The following is a 20,308-nucleotide window of genomic DNA, read 5'->3' on the forward strand; positions in this document are numbered from 1 at the left end:
ATTTTTAGAAAGTAAATAATTTTTCCAACCCTATTTTTGTCAGTGTAAAAATCTCATATATTTCACATTAATGATTACCCAACAAACTTTTTAAATGGAAGGAATAATATATTAAATAGCTATGTACTGGAAGTTTATCCTGTTGCTCTGCTAGATTGAATTTAAAGCAAAAGTATTAAGCACTTAGTGTGAATGAGATCTTGATTGTATGAACAGATTGAACTGAATTAGAGTTTCTGCCTTACTTTATCATTCTATTTTAATCTTGTTACAAACAAGTAATTAAAGTGTCTTTAGAAATCAATAACTTTTTTCTGGTGCTATGTACAACACAGGTTTCTTAGTCAAACTATTGATGAATAAAAATTTGAACTTAAATAGAAAAAATGAGAAAGGCTAGGAACTGGACAAATTCTTCACTGATGGATTTACCAATACAGTATTCTTTAATTATTTTGGCTAGGCGGTTTTTAAAGGAGAAATATGTATATATATATATATATGTATGTGTATATATATATATATATATATATATATATGTATGTATTATTCACCTTCAAACATCTTATTTTTACCATAGTAAATGGTTGTGATATTAAAATAGCTGTAGGTGGTTCTTTCTGTTATATAGAATTCTAGCTCATAAAAGTTTTGACACCCCTGACACAACGTGTTTTTCTGATGTTTTTAATGATTTTGTGAAGGTTGAGAATTTTCTCCATATTTTTCTTGAGTTTTTAATAAATTAGTACATTATTTTGACAGTTGATAAATAAGACTTTATTATAGCTTACTTGAATTTAAAGCAAACAGTATCAGTAGTCTTGGTCTATTGCAGATAAAATTGCAAAGATGAAAGATTTGCATTAATTTCTGTCTGATCTTTACATCATTTGTGTAGGGTGTTTGGTCCACACTGCCTGTAAATGAGAAGAAATTAAATGCTGCATTCAGATCTGCAAGGAGTGTTATATTAATATTTTCTGTCAGAGAGAGTGGAAAATTTCAAGGTAAGAAAACAATAATGTGGATATATAAAAGCATCATTTATAGTAGCATGTATATTTTATATTATGATTTGATTCCCTTAGGATTTGCAAGGCTTTCTTCAGAATCACATCATGGAGGATCTCCTATACATTGGGTGCTGCCAGCTGGAATGAATGCTAAAATGTTGGGAGGAGTTTTTAAAATTGACTGGATTTGCAGGTAAATTGCACAATTGTGTAGATGATTAAATTTGCCTTTGTTTTGAATAGGCTACCAGTTGGGAGTAATGTTAAAACTCCACAGTCATTTAGTTTTAATTTATTTTTTCTTATTACTCTTTTTTTGGTCTCATTCCTAGGCTGATTTGGATCCAGAAAGTTTGGCAGTACTAAAATAAAACTAGTATCACCGTGTTTTGCTTGTCTTGTTCACTGTCTACATAATCTAATATAGTAATGTGAAGGGCAAAAGTTTATTTAGTCAGGAGTTTTATGTATTCCATTCTCTATGTTAGTAATAGAATAGTAAGTTTGTAACTGGAGTAGGAAAATAGTCACTTTTTAACTTGGCTAACATTTTGGAGGTGACTTAGCTGTGAACAACTGGCTTCTTAAGTTGGCAAATCGTGTTTAGTTGGCATTATAATGTTTTGATACTGATGTAATTAAGATTTAAATGTATTTATTTAGAAGAATAGACTCATTTTGAGCTCTGAGTTATTACCACTATTTTTATTTTTTTATTTTTTTTTTTTAATATTTATTTATTCATGGTGGGGGGAGAGAGGGGCAGAGACACAGGCAGAGGGAGAAGCAGGCTCCATGCAGGGAGCCTGATGTGGGACTTGATCCCGGGTCTCCAGGATCACGCCCTGGGCTGAAGGCAGGCGCTAAACCGCTGAGCCACCTAGGGATCCCTATTTTTATATTCTTACTGAATGATTGTACATTGTTTAAAAATGATTAAAATAAATTTAGGTGATACAAACTTTTAACACTTCAGGACAGTGTCCTGTGGAGAACTATAGGATGAGGCAGAAGGTAGAAGGCTTTTTGTAGGATAAAGAATGAGGAAAAAGGAAGAGACAAATAGAAAATGTTTGGATAGGGCTACATTGTCAGCCTTGTTTGGGATGAGAAAGTCCAGACTGAGGTGGCTTCGTGTTTGGGAATTGGCTGATTGGATATACTGCATTTCTGTCAAACAGAGCACTTAACAGGGATACAAAAGTTAAAGAAGCTTGTTGAAATGGCTCTTTGGACACAAGCAGTTCTATTCTGGACCTAGAAAGTTATTTTAACATAAAAAGCTAGTTATTTGAGTGAACTTTATGTGGCATGCACACATCTGTTGCTTGTAAAATTAATTTCAGTAAAAAAAAATAAACAGATCATATGTATTTTTTGTAAGTTAAAGATAGCTTAGGTGTTGGATTTTGATGGAGATGGAGAGATTGGATAATAAGAATAAAAAGTGCTATTAATATTCTGGAAGGCAAACCAGCCCATGAGCATGAAAACAAACCATGGGGATAAGAAGGTGGGAAGGTGGGGGTTGATATGTGAGTAGAATAGGGAGCCACCTTTTTTTATGAAGCAGATGTTAAAGAGAACAAAAAAAAGCAAAGATGAACAGTAATGTGGGCCACCCTAGGAGTTAAACTTTTACTTAAGGGACAGTGAAGGACTATGAAGATACACGGGCAATGATACTGTTAAAAATAGTGCATTAGGTTGATTGTTGATAGAGTGGTAAAAAGCTATCTGCATAAATAGATCATTACTCCTCATCCCATCATTACTTTCTATAGTGTAAAATTAGAAGCAATCTAAATTCTTCCATATAGGAAATTGGTTAAGTAAATTATGGTTTGTCACTTAAATGTAGTATGCAGAAGTAATTATCCATGTAACAACATAGAAAAACATAATGAAAAATTGGATAATTATAATTTTGGAATGCAGTGTTGGTGCTGAGACTGTAGGTCATATTACTCTGCTCCTATTACACCTACAGTTTTAAATTATAAATTTATGATTGTTTAGAAATTAGGATTGTGCTGAGTGAAGTCAGTCAGTCGGAGAAGGACAAACATTATATGTTCTCATTCATTTGGGGAATATAAATAATAGTGAAAGGGAATATAAGGGAAGGGAGAAGAAATGTGTGGGAAATATCAGAAAGGGAGACAGAACATAAAGACTCCTAACTCTGGGAAACGAACAGGGGTGGTAGAAGGGGAGGAGGGCGGGGGGTGGGAGTGAATGGGTGACGGGCACTGGGGGTTATTCTGTATGTTGGTAAATTGAACACCAATAAAAAATCAATTAAAAAAAATTAGGATTGTAGTTAAGTTATACTTAAATTATAATCAAATTAAAATCATAAAATTAAAAAATTCTTTATAGGGAAAACAAAGTACTTCCAATTTCTTAGCAGATTGATTTATTTGGATGGCTATAACTGTGAAGGCCAAAGAAGTTCATGGCTTTACGATTAGAAATGTTAATGATGTTACTGGAAAATATTTGGAGATGATGTCCTAGGATTAGGAGGCAAAATAACCAATTTTAGACTGGTTGCAGTACATTTTGTTTTGAATGTTACTTTTTCTATTAACCTTTGTTTCCAAATTCTTGATAAAGAAATCTTTTTCTTTATTTTTTTTTAAGATTTTATTTATTTATTCATGAGAGACAGAGAGGTAGAGACACAGGCAGAGGGAGAAGCAGGCTCCATGGAGGGAGACCGATGTGGGACTTGATCCCAGGTCTCCAGGGCCATACCCTGGGCTGAAGGCAGCACTAAACTGCTGAGCCACCTGGGCTGCCCTTTTACTTAATTTCAGAAGATAAGCTTAATTTGTTCATATATTATTGTCTTCCTGTTTCTCTCCATTGACGTATTAGCTATTTTATTAACTTGTTTGAAATGTGTATACCAGCAGAAGGCGTACAAAACCAGCTAGTCCATCTTACTAACTTTCTGTACAAGATTTTGGGTTGTAAAGTTTCTTTATTGTATTTTTTTTAAAGACTTATTTATTTATTTATTTATTCATTCATTCATTCATTCAGAGAGAGCGAAAGAGAGGCAGACACACAGGCAGACAGAGAAGCAGGCTCCATGCTGGGAGCCCGACGCGGGACTTGATCCTGGGTCTTCAGGATCACACCCGGGGCCGCGTTAAACCACTGCGCCACCGGGGCTGCCCTCTTTATTATATTTTAATTAAGTTTTAGGTTTACCTGGAAAGAATTTCCTTTTTCTTCTTTTTTCTTTTTTTTTTTTCCAAATTGTTTTTTTTTTTTTTTAAGATTATTTTTATTAGAGAGAGAGAGAGAGAGGCAGGCAGAGGGAGAAGCAGGCTCCATGCAGGGAGCCTGACGTGGGACTTTATCCCGGGTATCCAGGATCATGCCCGGGGCTGAAGGTGGCACTAAATCACTAAGCCACCAAGGCTGCCCTTTCTAATTTTTTTCTTATTAAAGATTTAATTATTTGAGGGCACCTGGATGGCTCAGTTGGTTAAGCATCTGCCTTCGGCTCAGGTCCTTATCCCAGGGTCTTGGGATAGAGCACCGCATCTGGCTCCCTGCTCAGCGGGGAGGGAGCCCCCCTTCCTCTGCCCCTTCCTCTGCCACTACCTCTGCTTGTGCCTGCTCGCTCTCTTTTTCTCAAAAAAATAAAGAAAATCTTTAAAATAATAAAAAGACTTACTTGAGAGAGAGAGCGCTCATGCGTGCATGAGTGGGAGGGAGCCAGAGGGAGTATGAGAGAGAGAATCTCAAGTACTCTGTGCTGAGCACAGAGCCTGATTTGGGGCTTGCTCTCACAGTCCTGAGGTCATGACTGGAGCTGAAACCAAGAGTCAGATGCTTAAAACTGACTGCCACCCCATCCCCCCGAAAGAATGTTCTTTTTTTTTTTTTTTTTTAAGATTTTATTTATTTGAGGGATGCCTGGGTGGCTCAGCGTCTTTTAAGCGTATGCCTTCAGCTCAGGTCACGATCCTGGGGTCCTGGGATCGAATCTTGCATTGGACTCCCTGCATGGAGCCTGCTTCTTCCTCTGCCGATGTCTCTGCCTCTCTATCTCTGTGTCTGTCATGAATAAATAAAATCTTTGGAAAAAAATTAAAAGATTTTATTTATTTGAGAGCTAGAGAGTGAGAGACAATGATCGAGAGAGAAGCAGCAGCAGGAGAGGCAAAGGGAAAGGGAGAAGCAGACTCCCTGCTGAGTGGTGAGCCCAGTGTGGGGGGCTCTATCCCAGGACTCCGTGAATATGACCCAAGCTGAAGGCAGACACTTAGCTGACTGAACCGCCCTGGACCCCCCCATCTTTTTAAAAATTTCATTAATTTGAGAGAGGAGGGGCAGAGGGAGAGGGAGAAGCAGACTCCCCACTGAGCAGAGATCCCAACACAGGACTTCATCCCAGGACCTTGAGCCAAAGTCAGACACTTAACCGACTGAGCCAGTAGATAGGCACCTCCTGAAAAAAAAATATTCTTTTTTTTTTTTTTTTTAAAGATTTTATTTATTTATTCATGGTAGAGAAAGAGAGTGGCAGAGACACAGGGATAGGGAGAAGCAGGCTCTATGCAGGGAGCCCGACATGGGACTCAATCCCGGGACTTCAGGATCACGCCCTGGGCCAAAGCAGGCGCTTAAACTGCTGAGCCACCCAGGCTGCCCTGAAAAAAATATTCTTTCTTTTCTTTTTTTCTTTTAATTTTTTATTTATTTATGATAGTCACAGAGAGAGAGAGAGGCAGAGACACAGGCAGAGGGAGAAGCAGGCTCCATGCACCGGGAGCCCCACATGGGATTCGATCCCGGTACTCCAGGATCGCGCCCTGGGCCAAAGGCAGGTGCCAAACCGCTCCGCCACCCAGGGATCCCTGAAAAAAATATTCTTAAATAAAATTATAACTTTAATTTTTTTCTATATGTAACTTTAATTTTTAAAATACTTATGTTCAAGCGTAGTTTTATTATACTTAAAAGTTCTGGAGGGTCATGTAATTATTACATTGGTATTTCTTTAGGGTAAGTCTCTTGTACTCTTAAGTTTTCTGTATCAAACTTTATAAACAATTAAGGCTTTGCTATCAGTAACAGTAACTGCTCTCAGGTTTTTGTTTTTTTTTCAGATACAAAAGTCATGACAGACTTGTTTAAGTACCCTTTGAATTTAATAACTAAACTTGTTTCATTAGGTATGGTCCATAGATTACTTGTATCAGTAGTATCTGATTGTCAAAATGCCGTATCTTGATAGACACCCCACACTTGTTGAATTTCTGATAGTTCAGGTATTTTGTGGACACACTGAAGTTTACGACTGCATGATACATGTTAGATACAAGAGGAGCCACAAAAAGTGACTTACTTAAGTTGTCACTAGGAGTTAGCTCAAAATAAGGCAGTGTGCTATGAAATGTCATTTATCCAGATTTAAATCTACTGATATTTTATGCTCACCCCTTTAGTGTCCATTCCAAATAACCCATTTTCTCTCTTCTTTTAGAATTTCTCCATTACTTCTTTTAACTTTAATAATCAAACACTACCTAGTACAATAGAACCTTTGTATGGTTATATGTTCTTTTGTTAAGTTTGCCCCATTTAACCAGGCCCCTTAAATCAGTGAGTTATTTCAATGTTCTCTAAAGTGCTCACAGTAAAGCTAGTCATCTGTAGGCTTCGTCATTACACATCTGTTCCAAAGGTAACTTTTAGGATGCTTATTCTATAATAGGATTGCAGTTCTGCGGTTTCTCTTAATGTATTCAGAGTCCTGTTTTTCCAAAGACCTCATAATTCTCACTTGATACCTGGTAGAGATTTGTCAACATGGTAAAATATCTCTGAAATCTAGCTAGTTAGAACCAGTGCCACCAAAGATTAATAACTCCAAGGGACTCAACCAGCATAACATACAGTTTTACTTTGGACCTTTAGTATTCCATTAATATTTAAATAACTAATTTTATATAGTAATAATTGTAATTTTCCTAAATTTTGGTGGCTTGTAGGTTATTTATTCCTTTCCTGTAACTTTTTTTAACTGACAGTTTAGGGCAGCCTGGGTGGTTCAGCAGGTTAGTGCTGCCTTTGGCCCAGGGCCTGCTCTTGGAGAGCTGGGATCGAGTCCCATGTCGGGCTCCCTGCATGGAGCCTGCTTCTCCTTCTGCCTGTGTCTCTGTCTCTCTCTCTCTCTCTCTCTCTGTGTCTCATGAATAAATAAAATCTTTGAAACAAAATAACTGGCAGTTTAGAGGGGAAATCTAAGAAAGTATTAAAGTACAAAGCATAGGGAACTAGAGATTTCCCTCTGGATATTCTAGGCTGTGTATAGACTTGTTAGTGATAGTCTTATTTTTCCTAACTTCTGATAGGCTGAAAAGTTGAAAAAAAAAAAGTGTATATATTTTGTAGACGTATATATTCTTTTTAAAATTTTTTATTTTTTTAGACATATGTATTCTTGAACCACTCTTGATGTGTGAAGTAAGATGAGTGTTACACTAGGAATTCAGGCTTTAAAACCTAGTGGGCATTTTCAGCATTCATAACCAATTCTCCCATACGTTCGCATCACCACTGCCACAGAGTATGCCACTGTGTTATTTTGACTTTAGATACACTTTTCTTTTTTCCCAAGGTTTAAAATTTAGCATTCTGTGTTCATTTTTAAGAAAATTCGTATAAGATCAGAATAAATGGTTATATAGCTTATCCACTGGATCAAATCACTTGTTTGTGTTTTTTCTTCTCTATTTTATACCTTTGCACAAGCTCTTTCATTGCTTCAAATGTGACCCTTCCTTAGCTACTAACATTTGACTTTTCCTGGGTCACTCTTCTTTGAGGCATATTCCATATGCTACTTCCAGGAAACATCTTTTGATTATTTTCTTTCTCTCCAAAATAGGTATGACCATCCGTATTAAAAACAACAAAACTTCTCTGTTCTATTTGTGGTACCCATTCTTTTACCCAAATAATTGTGTATGTTCATTTATTCTTTTTTTGGTAACCGTGAAAGAAAATTAAGGGTAATTTTCTTTTTTTAAAAGTAAGCTCCCTGCTCAGTGAAGAGCTTAGCATGGGGCTTGAGCTCATGACCCTGAGATCAGACCTGAGCTGAGATCAGGAGTTGGCTGCTAAACCAACTGAGCCACCCTTCAAACAGCTCTTTTTCTTACTCATCTTTGTATGTCTTTGGGCTGAGCAAGTTTATGTGTATCATGGATATAATGAATAGTTCCTTAAAGCATTTATTTAATTTGGCCTTACTTTATGCACACATAGATAAAACCTTATCAGGTGTTGTTAATTTGATTATTCCTTGACAAGTAACAGGTTACATGTCATGTTTGCAGTCAGCATTGTGCTAGGTTGGTAAAGAATATAAAAGTATAGGATATTTTTATGTTGGTGAGATGAGACCATTTTACCCTGTGGCTCAGAGTTTAGAGCCAGGATTTAAGTTATATAGGTACTGCACTATAAGTGAAGAGCATGATTAATGTGTGGAGATACATGAATTTATAAGTAAATATATTGTCAAGAGGCATTCCATGGGTGGTAGGAAGTATTGCATTATTGAAAGGAGGAGGACTGGAGTGCCTGGGTGGCTCAGTCGTTAATTCAGAAGTTAAGCTTCTGCCTTAGGCACAGGTCATGATACCAGGGTCCTGGGATGGAGCCATGTCAGGCTCCCTGCTCAGCGAGGAGTCTGCTTCTCCCTCAGCTTCGCCCCCCTCTTCCCCTCATGCTCATGAGTGTGTTCTCTCTTGCTCTTTCTCTTTCAAATAAATAAAAAGTAAAATAAAATATTTATTTTGAAAAAGAGGAGGGAAGGATATTTGAATCTGGGAGAGGAGCTCTGAACCAAGGATAGGGGATGCTTACTTTGATTTGGTATTAACTGATTAAGGTTCAGCTTTTTGTTGACGAGTTAATACAATTTTTTGAGAACACAGAAGCAAGAGATAGCTAAACATTTTATATATCATTTCATTTGCACGCTGTTTAGAACAAGTTTGAAGTGTAGGTAATTATACCCCTGTTTATAAGTGGAAGAAACTCAGGCTCAAGAGAAGTTAGGAGATTTAAACCCAGACTGTTTTGGTTTTTAAGCTCATGTTCTTAAGCACTATATTATTTAGCTTTTTATTATTTTCTTTTTATTTTTAAAAATTTTTTTAGAACCCTGGAGAATGCAGAAGGAATGCATCTCTAAAGGGGCTCCCTCTGTGGGAGATAAGTGCTACTAGTCTAAGTGATTCTTTAAATTTTAGTCACATTTAAATCAGGATTAACTGCTGAAGTGTAGTATAAGGTCCCTAAAGGATTCTAGAAAAGAATATAATTGATATTACTTTGTATTTAGGCGTGAATTACCCTTCACTAAGTCAGCTCATCTCACCAATCCTTGGAATGAACATAAACCAGTAAAGATTGGACGTGATGGACAGGTTTGTTGTTTTAATTGATTATTTAAAACACACACATTTAATCCTTTTAAAGATTTTTATTGAAGGACATTTTTAAGCCATATTTTTAAATAATTCATGTAAAAGATTACAGGAAAATGTTCTCTTTGGAATTCATGATTACTGTGATTTTGATCATTCTCCATAAATGTTGAAAGATAGGTATCTTTATATGTTACTTTCATTAATGGAATTGAAAGGAAAGTTTTTGAAGAGAAATTCTGGTCCTAATTTTAAATTGTTTTTCATTATGTTTTTACTGCACTTTGTATAATTTTAGAAATGCCATTATATATGCCATCTTCACTGAGGTTTTTCTCAATAAGAAGGAAGCTGTATGAAAAGTATATGTGCCCAGGTTTTCAAGTCTGCAAACGAAGTTAAAAGCGTGGTGTCTTAAAATAAACCTAAATCTTTGACCCTCATAGTTTCTATAAGTAACTTTGAACCAGAAGTGGTATACCCTCATTGCTCATAGATGAAACTGTTGTTAGTTAAAAATTCATTTAAAAAAGCCCATACATTAGTCTTTGTAGTTAATCTACTGCATTAGTGTATTTAGCAGTCCTAATTATCAAAGTTTTTGGCACACACTAACGCTCTTTACCTCCGCTGAGTTAAAGTAGATAACTTTGTCCTGATATTTTTGTATTTTGCACAAAGAAATGTTCCTTTGTTTGCAGAGGATAACTGTCAGAGTTTTAAGCAGCTACATTGGTGTATTTACACTTTTGGAGATTCTACACTTTTAGTTTTTATCCTTCTATGAATATATGAAACACTTTTTTTTTTTTTTTAAGATTTATTTATTTATTCATGAGAGACACAGAGGCAGAGACAAAGGCAGAGGGAGGAGAAGCAGGTTCCATGCAGGAGACTGATGCCAGACTTGATCCCGAAACTCTGGGATCATGTCCTGAGCCGAAGGCAGATGCTCAACCGCTGAGCCATCCAGGCGTCCCCATGAAACACTTTTGAAAGGTTTTTTTCAAAATCTTTTAAGGAAGTTTTTGGAATCCTGTATGAACATCAACCTTGAGAAGGAAGTCTCCAAGTCAGTCTGTTTTTGTTCTTGTACTTCAGGAAAATACAAGTCTATTGAAAGTTTCTCCTGTTCTCGTCTTGTAAATTGCTACTTTCCTATTCTAGGAAATTGAACTTGAATGTGGAACCCAGCTTTGTCTTCTATTTCCCCCTGATGAAAGTATTGACTTGTATCAGGTCATTCATAAAATGCGTCACAAGAGAAGAATGCATTCTCAGCCCCGATCAAGAGGACGTCCATCCCGTCGAGAACCAGTCCGGGATGTGGGAAGGTTAGAAACGTTCTTTGGACTGATAATAGGCACATGTATCAGAATAACATGATGGAGGAATGTGATTCGTCAAAAGTTTGTCCTGCGGTAAAGAAGAAAGAGAAAATCCTCAAATCAAGCTGCATGGACTAGTTTGTGGCTTCATTGAGGATTTCACATGGTCACCTTGGTCTCAGTCATTTTTCAAGAGGAAAATGGGGATCTTTCCTTATGCAGAAAAAATAATTTGCTAAAGAGTGATAACCAGTTTAAATTAGATAATCTGATTATATACAATGTATACGATTGAAATGAGGTAGGCCTTTGTTGCTCAGAACAGGCTAGAAAGGAGGAAGAGGAGGAAGTCTTTATTTGCAAAAATTGTTAATATTTTGTAAAAAGCCTTTTCTTTCAGGTGTGTCTCTGGATAAGCCTTATCAGATATGGGACTTTTATAAAGGATCACTAATGTTTTTTCAGAAGATGACGCCTCATTTAGAGGATAAAATATTTTAAGTTATTTTGATATTCAAGAGGAGCATTATTGGGACTGTTTCAAATTTTATCACCGTGATGTGTTAACCCCATTGCCAGATATTCTCTAACATGTACCCAGTGAATTCACACATCTTGCTGAGCTTCTGAAAACAATAGGTTCTTTCCAAAGGGGATCAAGTGGCCCTGGGAGACCCGGCAACAAACCGAAAAGAAGGGCTGTTGCTGTGTCTGTTTACAACTTTTCCAGATGCTGGCAGTACCTGTGGACTTAAAGTGTTTTTTAGAGGATCGCCATGGTTATTGATCACTACTTTATGAACTAAGCAGCATTTTCCAGGAAAAGGGGGTTTAACTTGTTACAGAATTGGAGAAGTCTTTGCAAAGGACTGATTTAAGCCCTTCTACCCAACACCTTCCCCTGTGTAGATTTGCATACAGCTAAACCTAAAATATTCTGCTAAAGACTGTTGGATGTATGGTTGATGGGATGAAACCTTTGGTTAAGTTTCCTTTTGGTGGAAACATCCTGTGGTAGGTACAGATAATCCAACAAGAGAGTCCCCATTTCTTTGAGCTTAAAAAGGACACTGTCGAGTAGGTAGGAGGAAACCTGGCAGAGCCCCCTTATTTTTGGCCTTAAAGGACTGAACACCAAGATGTCTTTTGGAGTTTTAAGCTAAGAGGTTTCCAGTGCAATACAATATATACAAGTGAAGTTTTTACCTCAGTTTTGCAATGGACTGCAAACTATACTTATTACACCACTACACCTTCTCTCAAGCCTGCCAGGGCCTCCATATATGTATGTGGCTTACAGCTTAAAGTCAGTAGTTGGACTACTATATGAACTGTTACTATCATGTTTTATACCGGTCGTAAATGCACTCCCCAAACTACAAGAAAGCGGTATGTTTATTTTTTAAACCAGCTTTTAATTTTCTTAGTCTTATTTATTGTAGATGGAACTGTTTTTATTTTGTTGGGGGGATTGGGGTTATTGCACTTTGAAGTTTAAGTGAACTTGTGTTGGAAAAGATAATGAAAGCAGTTGATAACTCAAATAGCTGGAAAGCTAGTGATGCCAGGTTATTCTAGAGTTTTTATTTGACATTAAGGGTAAAAAGATATATTTAATACCAAAAATACTTGGAATTTTTATTTTGTGTAGCTCTTTATTAAAATGCTAAATAAAATGAAGTATACTGATGATGTATTACATTAACCATTGAGATTCATGGGAGATCGTAAGGAGCAGCCCTCTGAAGACAGTAAAAGAATTGAACATGTTTTATGAACTCTGTTAAAAACCGCCCATTACTTTCCAATTTTATCATAAGACATTGTCTCTAGAAAAAAATTCCCTTAATTCCTAAATGTTATTAACTATAGAAATTAGTTTTCCAAGTATTAAGATTTTCAAAACTTTCCTGTAAAATCACTTTTAATAAGTATCAAATTTTCTGTATGATCATGTGAAAAGCTTAATTTTGTGCAAAACAAAAAGAACTAAGAAATTCTTAATTTTGTTTAGAGTTCTTCTAAAATGGTATTAAGTTTGAATATATAGATTTTAGAGTTACCTGTTGTGTAATGATGATAGTTTTTTTAAATTTATTTTTCATCTGAATGGAGATTTTGAGAAAATGTTCTGTTAAACTGGAAATTACATTAATTTGAGGGCAGCTCATTTACTTTTGTTTAGAATACTGAAAGTTGATTTATATATTTTGAGCAGACTACTTTTTCCAAGTTTTTCATTATAGTATGAGGATTATAGAGAATATCTATTTCCAGCAATATATTCAACGATTGATTCACAATAATTAGAGGAAGTAAAATTTAGAAATTTTAAGATTTGTTTACCAGAAATTATGATGTTATTTTAAAGGAAATAATGGGCTATTCTTTGTACGTACTTCTGTCAGAAACTCTTGCATTGCTGTTTGTTCTCCCAGCAGTTTTTGGTTTAATTTCTAATGTGTCTAATTTGTGTAGGCGTCGACCAGAAGATTATGATATTCATAACAGCAGAAAGAAACCAAGGATTGACTATGCCCCTGAGTTTCACCAGAGACCAGGTTAATATTTTATAATCCTGCAGATATTTGACATAAAATTATAAAACAGCAACAACAACACAAAACCATTTTATTGTAATCCTGTATTTCTAAAAGTGAGAAAACTTTAGGACAGGACTACTTAAACATAAGAAATTATCAATAGTTGTCACTTAAATTCTACTTTGTGAAGGTTAGCTAATCTATTTTAGTGTGACTTATTATCATAATTCGTTAATTACCCAGAGTTGCTAATTTATAATTATTTCACAAATGGAAACTGCACAAATGTTTCAAGATTAAAAGTGGTTAGGGAAAGCAGTGATTTTATACTTTATTATGCTTATTTTTCCTAATATGCTTAGTATCTTAAGAGATGCATAGTTTTAATTGGAAACTGAAATTATACCATATTTTTCTAAACAAAAAAATCTTTAACATGTTTTTAGAGGGAATGAGAAATATTTTGGTTTGTAATTTACATAGCAGCTTTTCAGTTAGTGTTTCCTCTAATCAGAATTTAAAAAGGCAAACTATTTAAGAGAAGATAATACTTAAAACTGTAATATAAAATTTAAGTAATTTGAAAATTGGTGTTAGCATAACAGCATTTTTACCTAACAAGTGGCTTGATAAACAAAACCTCATTCTTCAAAGTGGGATATTCCAGAGAGTAACATGGCCACGCAAATGTTTTTACATTTTAATTTGCTGAGTCCTTTATTAAAGAAGGGGAGAAATAATATTTTTCTTTCCTTTTTTTTTTTTTTTTTTTTTTTTGAGAAAGAATATTTCTTTTTTCACTGTGGCTCTTTCATTTAATGTATAAGCTTTGTTTTTGTGACTTTTGCAATTTTGTTTTTCTCCCCCTTAAGTTTGCATTTTTTAAAACTATCTGGTTGACTTAGCAAAGCTTGTGTATACCTAAGATGGAAGGTAAACATTTGTTTTAAGGAAGTCCTGTTACAGTGTCCTCAAGATAATTCCTCTGCCCTTACTTTCCTTATGGTGCAGAATGAAGAAATTTTCTATCTAGCGAGAATTGGGGTATGGATTTAGAAGATTCATATGAAAACCTCTCTCTCTAGCAGTTTATAATTCTGTGATATCAGTAAGTTACTTAGTTACTTCCTAGATTATCATGTAATCTGAGAAGAAAATGAAAATGGAATAATACAATAATAGCATCACTATATTTCATGGGAAGAATTGAAATGAGTGGTAAGGAAGGCTTAATTGTAATGCCATAATAAAAAATATAAATTTGATTTACTAAAATGCTTGATGTTTGAACAGGGTATTTAAAGGATCCTCGATACCAGGAAGTAGACAGGTAAGTTGGGTTCACTCTTGCTTAGTTTTAAATTACATTCTTGGAACTAGTTTATGAATTACCTGAATTTAGTTTCACAAATCTTATTCCCAACAGACGATTTTCAGGAGTTCGCCGAGATGTGTTTTTAAATGGGGTAAGTATTTCATTTTATATATCTAATGTTCACAAAACCAGGATCTGATTTATTTTATAGTGCTGGGTTGGATTTTTATTATTGACATTAATATTTTTCATTTTAGTCCTACAATGATTATGTGAGGGAGTTTCATAACATGGGACCACCACCACCTTGGCAAGGAATGGTTTGTATTCATTTTTTTTTTTTTTTTTTTTTTTTTTTTGCAAATTACTTAATTTCATTCACAGTTTCATTTATTTTGAATGCTTATTTAGAATGTGATTGTTAAGTTACCCATTTAAGAGACCTAAAATAAATATCTTCAGTGATAAATAGTTGGAGGCTTTTTTTAAAAAAGTGACTAATGAATAATTTGATTTGTGTTAATATAAGCTTGATAAGTGTTATGGTTTATTGTAGTAGCTAGTATTGCAAACTGACTGGATTCAAATGCCTTCCCTTTTCTGCAAATTCCCTTTTCTTCCCTTGGGCAAGATAAGTTTTCCTTATCTATAAAACTCGGTATTTGTCCATTTTTTGGCCCATCAAATTAGTATTTAGCACTCATTCTGTGCAAGGTGCTCTGCTTTACACTGGGTTGGTGAATTAAACGGGCATTGTGCTTATCTTTGTATGGTTTGAAATATAATGAATATCAATGTTGACCTCATGCGAGTGTTGAGAAGATAATTTACAAAATACATGTAAAGTTTAGCATAGTGCTTGATCCCAGTGCTTTATTAGTAAATTCTTTCTATAAAATAAGATTAAATCCTGCACATAACTTTTTCCCATATATAATTTTTAATTTTTTTCTTTCTGTAAGAAAGCTGAATTTTATTCTTAGAGTATCTTTTAAGGTTTTGAGGATAGCTGAAGCATTAATTCCTGAGAAATAAAGAACTTGGATGTTTAAGTAGTTCTTACTGTGTTTATCTTTTTTTTTTTTAAATGCTGCCTATAATGTGGTCTCTTCATCTGACTTATTTCACTTAAGGTACTGTATACAGATAGATGAATTATAAGATTACTTTCCTTTTCTGTGAAAGTTTTAAAAAGCCAAAGTATTATCTTGGTGCCAACTAGGAAAGTAACCTTTGATTTGCCTTTACTTATTTTATAATGGCATTTAAAAATTAATTAGGTCCTGGAGGGTAGATGTTTACATAGTGGTCAAGATTGATTCTAGAGGCAGGATGCCTGATGATGTATCCAGCTCCACCTTTTTACTAGCAGTCTTATATTAAGCAAATTGCTTAACCAGTTGGTGGCTCCGTTTTCTTTTATGTAACCTAGGAATAACAGTACCAATCTTATTGGGTTGATGTGAGAAATAAGATGTGGAAAGTGCTTAGGACAGTGCCTGGCTCATTGTAAGCACTGTGTGAGGGTTCATTGTGTTCTGTTATTTAAATGATATGGTCTGAAAGTGTAAGCATGTTAAATCCTAAAGGATGTAAAATTAATTCATCACACATATATTTTCAACAAGTACATTAGGAAGGTTTTTGAAGAACCTTAATGCCATCAAAGTAAATGGATAGTACAGATTATTAAATTATTTATTTGGGATAGGTAGTTTGGGTAGGGGAATTCTAAGAACAGTTTATTTACAAGGGTATTCGATAGATGTTTATGGAAGTGGTTTTCTTTTTTTAGGCTCCTTATCCTGGAATGGAACAACCTCCACACCATCCTTACTATCAGCACCATGCTCCACCTCCTCAAGCTCATCCCCCTTACTCAGGACATCACCCAGTACCACATGAAGCAAGATACAGAGATAAACGAGTAGTAAGTGCACGAGAAGGCTCAAGTGTGAGGGAACTACTTTGAATTCTGTAGATAATAACTATAGGGATACCAGAGTATGTTGAGTGGTAGACTGTTTCATATTCATATTCATAGTGCATACTGTTTTGAAGTAATTTACAACTTGTTTTTATTAGAAATGGCTAATCCCTTTGGATTATTTAAATAGGCTGTATTTCCACTGATCAAACAGATGTATATGTTGAGGCAACTCCTACATATAACTCTTAGGTAATATCCTAGAGATGAAGTATACTAGGATATTTTATTTCTGTATAGGGGTCTTCAATTATAACTGTAATTATTATTGCAAATAGATATTTCTAAGATTTCTGTATATTTTGACTCAGTTTTCATAGGATAGATGGTATGTAGTAAATTAACAGGTCATCTCTAGTCTCATTTACTTATTATTTCTCTTCCAAATTTTGTCAGTTCACCTCCTGTATCTGATTCTTAAGATGATGCTAACAAACGATAAACATGTTAATAAGGAAGGCAGATGAATGGTTGTCCTTTAGTAATTATTGGTGCTAATAATTTGATATGGGGATGCCTGGGTGGCTCAGTGATTGAGTGTCTGCCTTTGGCCCAGGGCATGATCCTGGAGTCCTGGCATCAAGTCCCACATCGGGCTCCCTGTATGGAGTCTGCTTCTCTCCGCCTGTGTCTTTGCCTCTCTCTTTTTGTGTTTCTCATGAATAAATAGTCTTTTAAAAAATAATAATTTGATATGGTTGATTTGAAAAGCTTTTTTGATCACTTCAAAACAGGATGAATGAAAGGCAATCTCTAGTTTGAGATTTCTGGGTTTTCATTATACTAGTTGGGTGTGTGTTCATTAAATGATTGATGTTCATTTTTTTCCCCTTAATACTTTTATTTTTTAAACTGAAATTGTCTCCTTGTACTTATTATTACAGTTCCTTTGTGTGTAAATTTGATAGTCTTAGAAAAGTAGTTTGTTGTTAAAAATAGGATGTACAGTTTGGACACATCCTGTGCGCCTCCCCCCCCCCCCGCCCTTGAGGTGATGAGTTTTTTTTAATCTTCCCACTTAGTTGAAGAGCATGCATATTTGAGAGGGCCAGTCAGAGCAGCCTAGCCTTTCTTTGAAATACTTTTATGTTATTTATTTTCTTATTCTTATAAAGATATTAATTCAAAACCAAATCATATTAGGTTCTTTAATAGTGAAACAATTTGAGAATCCTAAGAGGCTTTTTTTCATTCACACAGGAAGACATACACAGCCTATGTATGATGAAATCTTAGTTGGCTAAATGGGTTGTATTTTTATTTTTAGTTTTTTAAGATTTTATTTATCCATTCATGAGAGACACACACAGAGAGGCAGAGACACAGGCAGAGGGAGAAGCAGGCTCCACGCAGGGAGCCCGATGCGGGACTCGATCCTGGGACTCCAGGATCACACCCTGGGCTGAAGGCAGGTGCCAAACTGCTTAGCCACCCAGGGATCCCCGATGAGTTGTATTTTAAAAAATGCTTTATATAGATGATTACATGGTTTTCAAAATAGGAATTCTTTGTAAGAGTCTTTTACTAAAGGGTATTTGTCTTTTTTGTGTAAATTTTTGGTTAGTATATATATTTTATGCTAATATTCATGTATTCGTTGTGTGTGAGAGGTAAGGTGGCATTGTGTTTTTGAACCTTATATTCTGAATATTTAAGATGACTTTTGAAAAAAGACCAAGGTCAGTAAGTAAAGATGAGAACTAAGAGTAGAAAGCTAGAGCAGAGCTCAAGCTTAGAAGTAGCCACTATGATAATTTGTACCTCACTTGGACAGTTGTTCATCTTACCTTCTCTTGACTTCCTCAGCCTTTTATCTATTATCAGCCTTTTATGTATTATTAGATCTATGTGGAGTAGATCTATGTGGAGAATCTTACTAGAGTACTTATTTTCTTAAAATTCTATTGTATTTCATAAGTTGTTTGTCATTAACAGTGGTTTAGTTTGAAAGAAAATCTGTAATGTAAGAATTCCTGATTTTACCATGAGAGGGCAGACTGGGTTCGGGTTAGTTTGTAGAATCAAAGAAGGAAAAAAAGGGTTCAGTTGTAGAAAAACACTGATGATACTTAGCATAGTTGGCATCAGGCTTGTATCCATGATGGTTGATGATCATCACTAGGTTGATTACTTTGACCTAAATCTTATTAAAAAAGATTGGTTGGAAAAATCACTGAAGTTATATAGGAAACTGCATGAAGTAACTTTCAATAAGATTTAAATACTCTGTTGTAGGTGTCTCGTAAGACATCAAGGTCTTTTTTCTAAGCAGTGTCAAAATTGCATTTGCAAATTAATGCATTAGTGCCTTTTTGTAGATTTTTTTTCTTTACCGTACAGTAATTCATAATATAGAGACTCATAAGTTCCATTTGACTTTTGACATAGCTAACCCATTTCTTAACCTTTTCTAGCATGATTATGACATGAGGGTGGATGATTTCCTTCGTCGCACACAAGCTGTTGTCAGTGGTCGGAGAAGTAGACCTCGTGAAAGAGATCGAGAGCGAGAGCGAGACCGCCCTAGAGATAACAGAAGAGACAGAGAACGAGATAGAGGACGTGATAGAGAAAGAGAAAGAGAGCGATTATGTGACCGGGACAGAGACCGAGGGGAGAGAGGTCGATATAGAAGATAATGCGCTTTTGGAAGCACTGATTGTTTAAAGATAAAAAAAAATCTTGTATTTTTTTTTTTTTTTGTGTGTGTTTACAAGTAGTAAATTTATTTTCAGCGGTCTACTTAAAGTTCATTGTGTAGAAGGGTTTATTATATCCCTCTTTGTTCCAAGCATGCAGTATAATAAGAACTGGAAAAACTCAGATCCTCCAAAAATACACAGTTGACAATTTGAGTTGACACTTTTATTGGAGCAGAATGGAACAGTCCAAGAATGTAGATATTGATTCATTCTCCATAAATGTTCATCTACTTATAGTGTGTTTATCCTAGAGTTATTTTTTGTTTGTTTTCTTTCTTTTGGATCTTGATTGATGACTGCCATGATATTTTGCTTTGATGTGTTTCTAAATGTAGTTGCACATGGTTCAGTAAAAATAATGCTGCTATCAAGTATGCAAATATTGAAGTATGATGGTTTGACAGTATGGCAGTGTTGTAGCAGCCTCTTTGTTTCTCCCTTTTCCTCTTTTTTTAATCTTAAAAAGTCACTTTTTATTTTTCTTCAGTCTTCAATGATGAGAGCAATATTAAGAAGACATTGCTATCTAATTTTTAATCTTTTTAAATAAAAAATTCCTATGTTCAGTAGCATGGTTAATGCTTTCGTTTAGCTTTCCCCTCCGAACTGTATACATTGGCTTGGAATGTTCACAACTTGCGTGTGTGGCAGCAGAAGATAATTCCCATATTCTACATTGCTACTGTTTTGTATAAAATAAATTGGTAAAGATTGACACTTACCTTTTGTACTTCTTTCTTGTCTGGTTGCAAGTTTGTTTTAACCATTACTGGCATAAAATAATGCTTTGTGTTTAGGAACTGTAGGAGCCCTGGTTGCTCCCCTCCTCCCTTGCCTATTTAGCAGAAATGATTGACTTAGGCCAATTATATTAAAAGCTTAGTTCTATTCTAATATAAGAACTAATGGCACAAATGGGATTATGTTGATATTTGGTTAAGTATTCATCTGA

General features: G+C 35.1%; 1 protein-coding gene across 10 annotated transcripts in view; it reads left to right on the forward strand.

Annotated features, from left to right (window-relative positions):
• Positions 1-20,077, forward strand: part of YTHDC1 (YTH N6-methyladenosine RNA binding protein C1) — a 39,564-nt gene extending 19,487 nt beyond the window's left edge. For 5 of the 10 annotated variants that reach the window (XM_077848211.1, XM_077848219.1, XM_077848217.1 and 2 more), the window contains 10 exons: positions 902-1,010; positions 1,092-1,209; positions 9,397-9,481; positions 10,649-10,815; positions 13,288-13,370; positions 14,646-14,682; positions 14,755-14,818; positions 14,925-14,987; positions 16,463-16,621; positions 19,069-20,077. In XM_077848211.1, coding sequence (XP_077704337.1) covers positions 902-1,010; positions 1,092-1,209; positions 9,397-9,481; positions 10,649-10,815; positions 13,288-13,370; positions 14,646-14,682; positions 14,755-14,818; positions 14,925-14,987; positions 16,463-16,621; positions 19,069-19,293 — 1,110 coding nt within the window. In that variant the 3' untranslated portion in view covers positions 19,294-20,077. The remainder of the gene's footprint in view (positions 1-901; positions 1,011-1,091; positions 1,210-9,396; positions 9,482-10,648; positions 10,816-13,287; positions 13,371-14,645; positions 14,683-14,754; positions 14,819-14,924; positions 14,988-16,462; positions 16,622-19,068) is intronic. The other 5 variants (XM_077848213.1, XM_077848215.1, XM_077848218.1 and 2 more) reach the window with 3 other exon arrangements.
• Positions 20,078-20,308: the final 231 nt, after the last annotated feature.

The sequence above is a fragment of the Canis aureus genome, chromosome 14 (genome assembly GCF_053574225.1).
Source record: "Canis aureus isolate CA01 chromosome 14, VMU_Caureus_v.1.0, whole genome shotgun sequence".
NCBI lineage: Eukaryota > Metazoa > Chordata > Mammalia > Carnivora > Canidae > Canis > Canis aureus.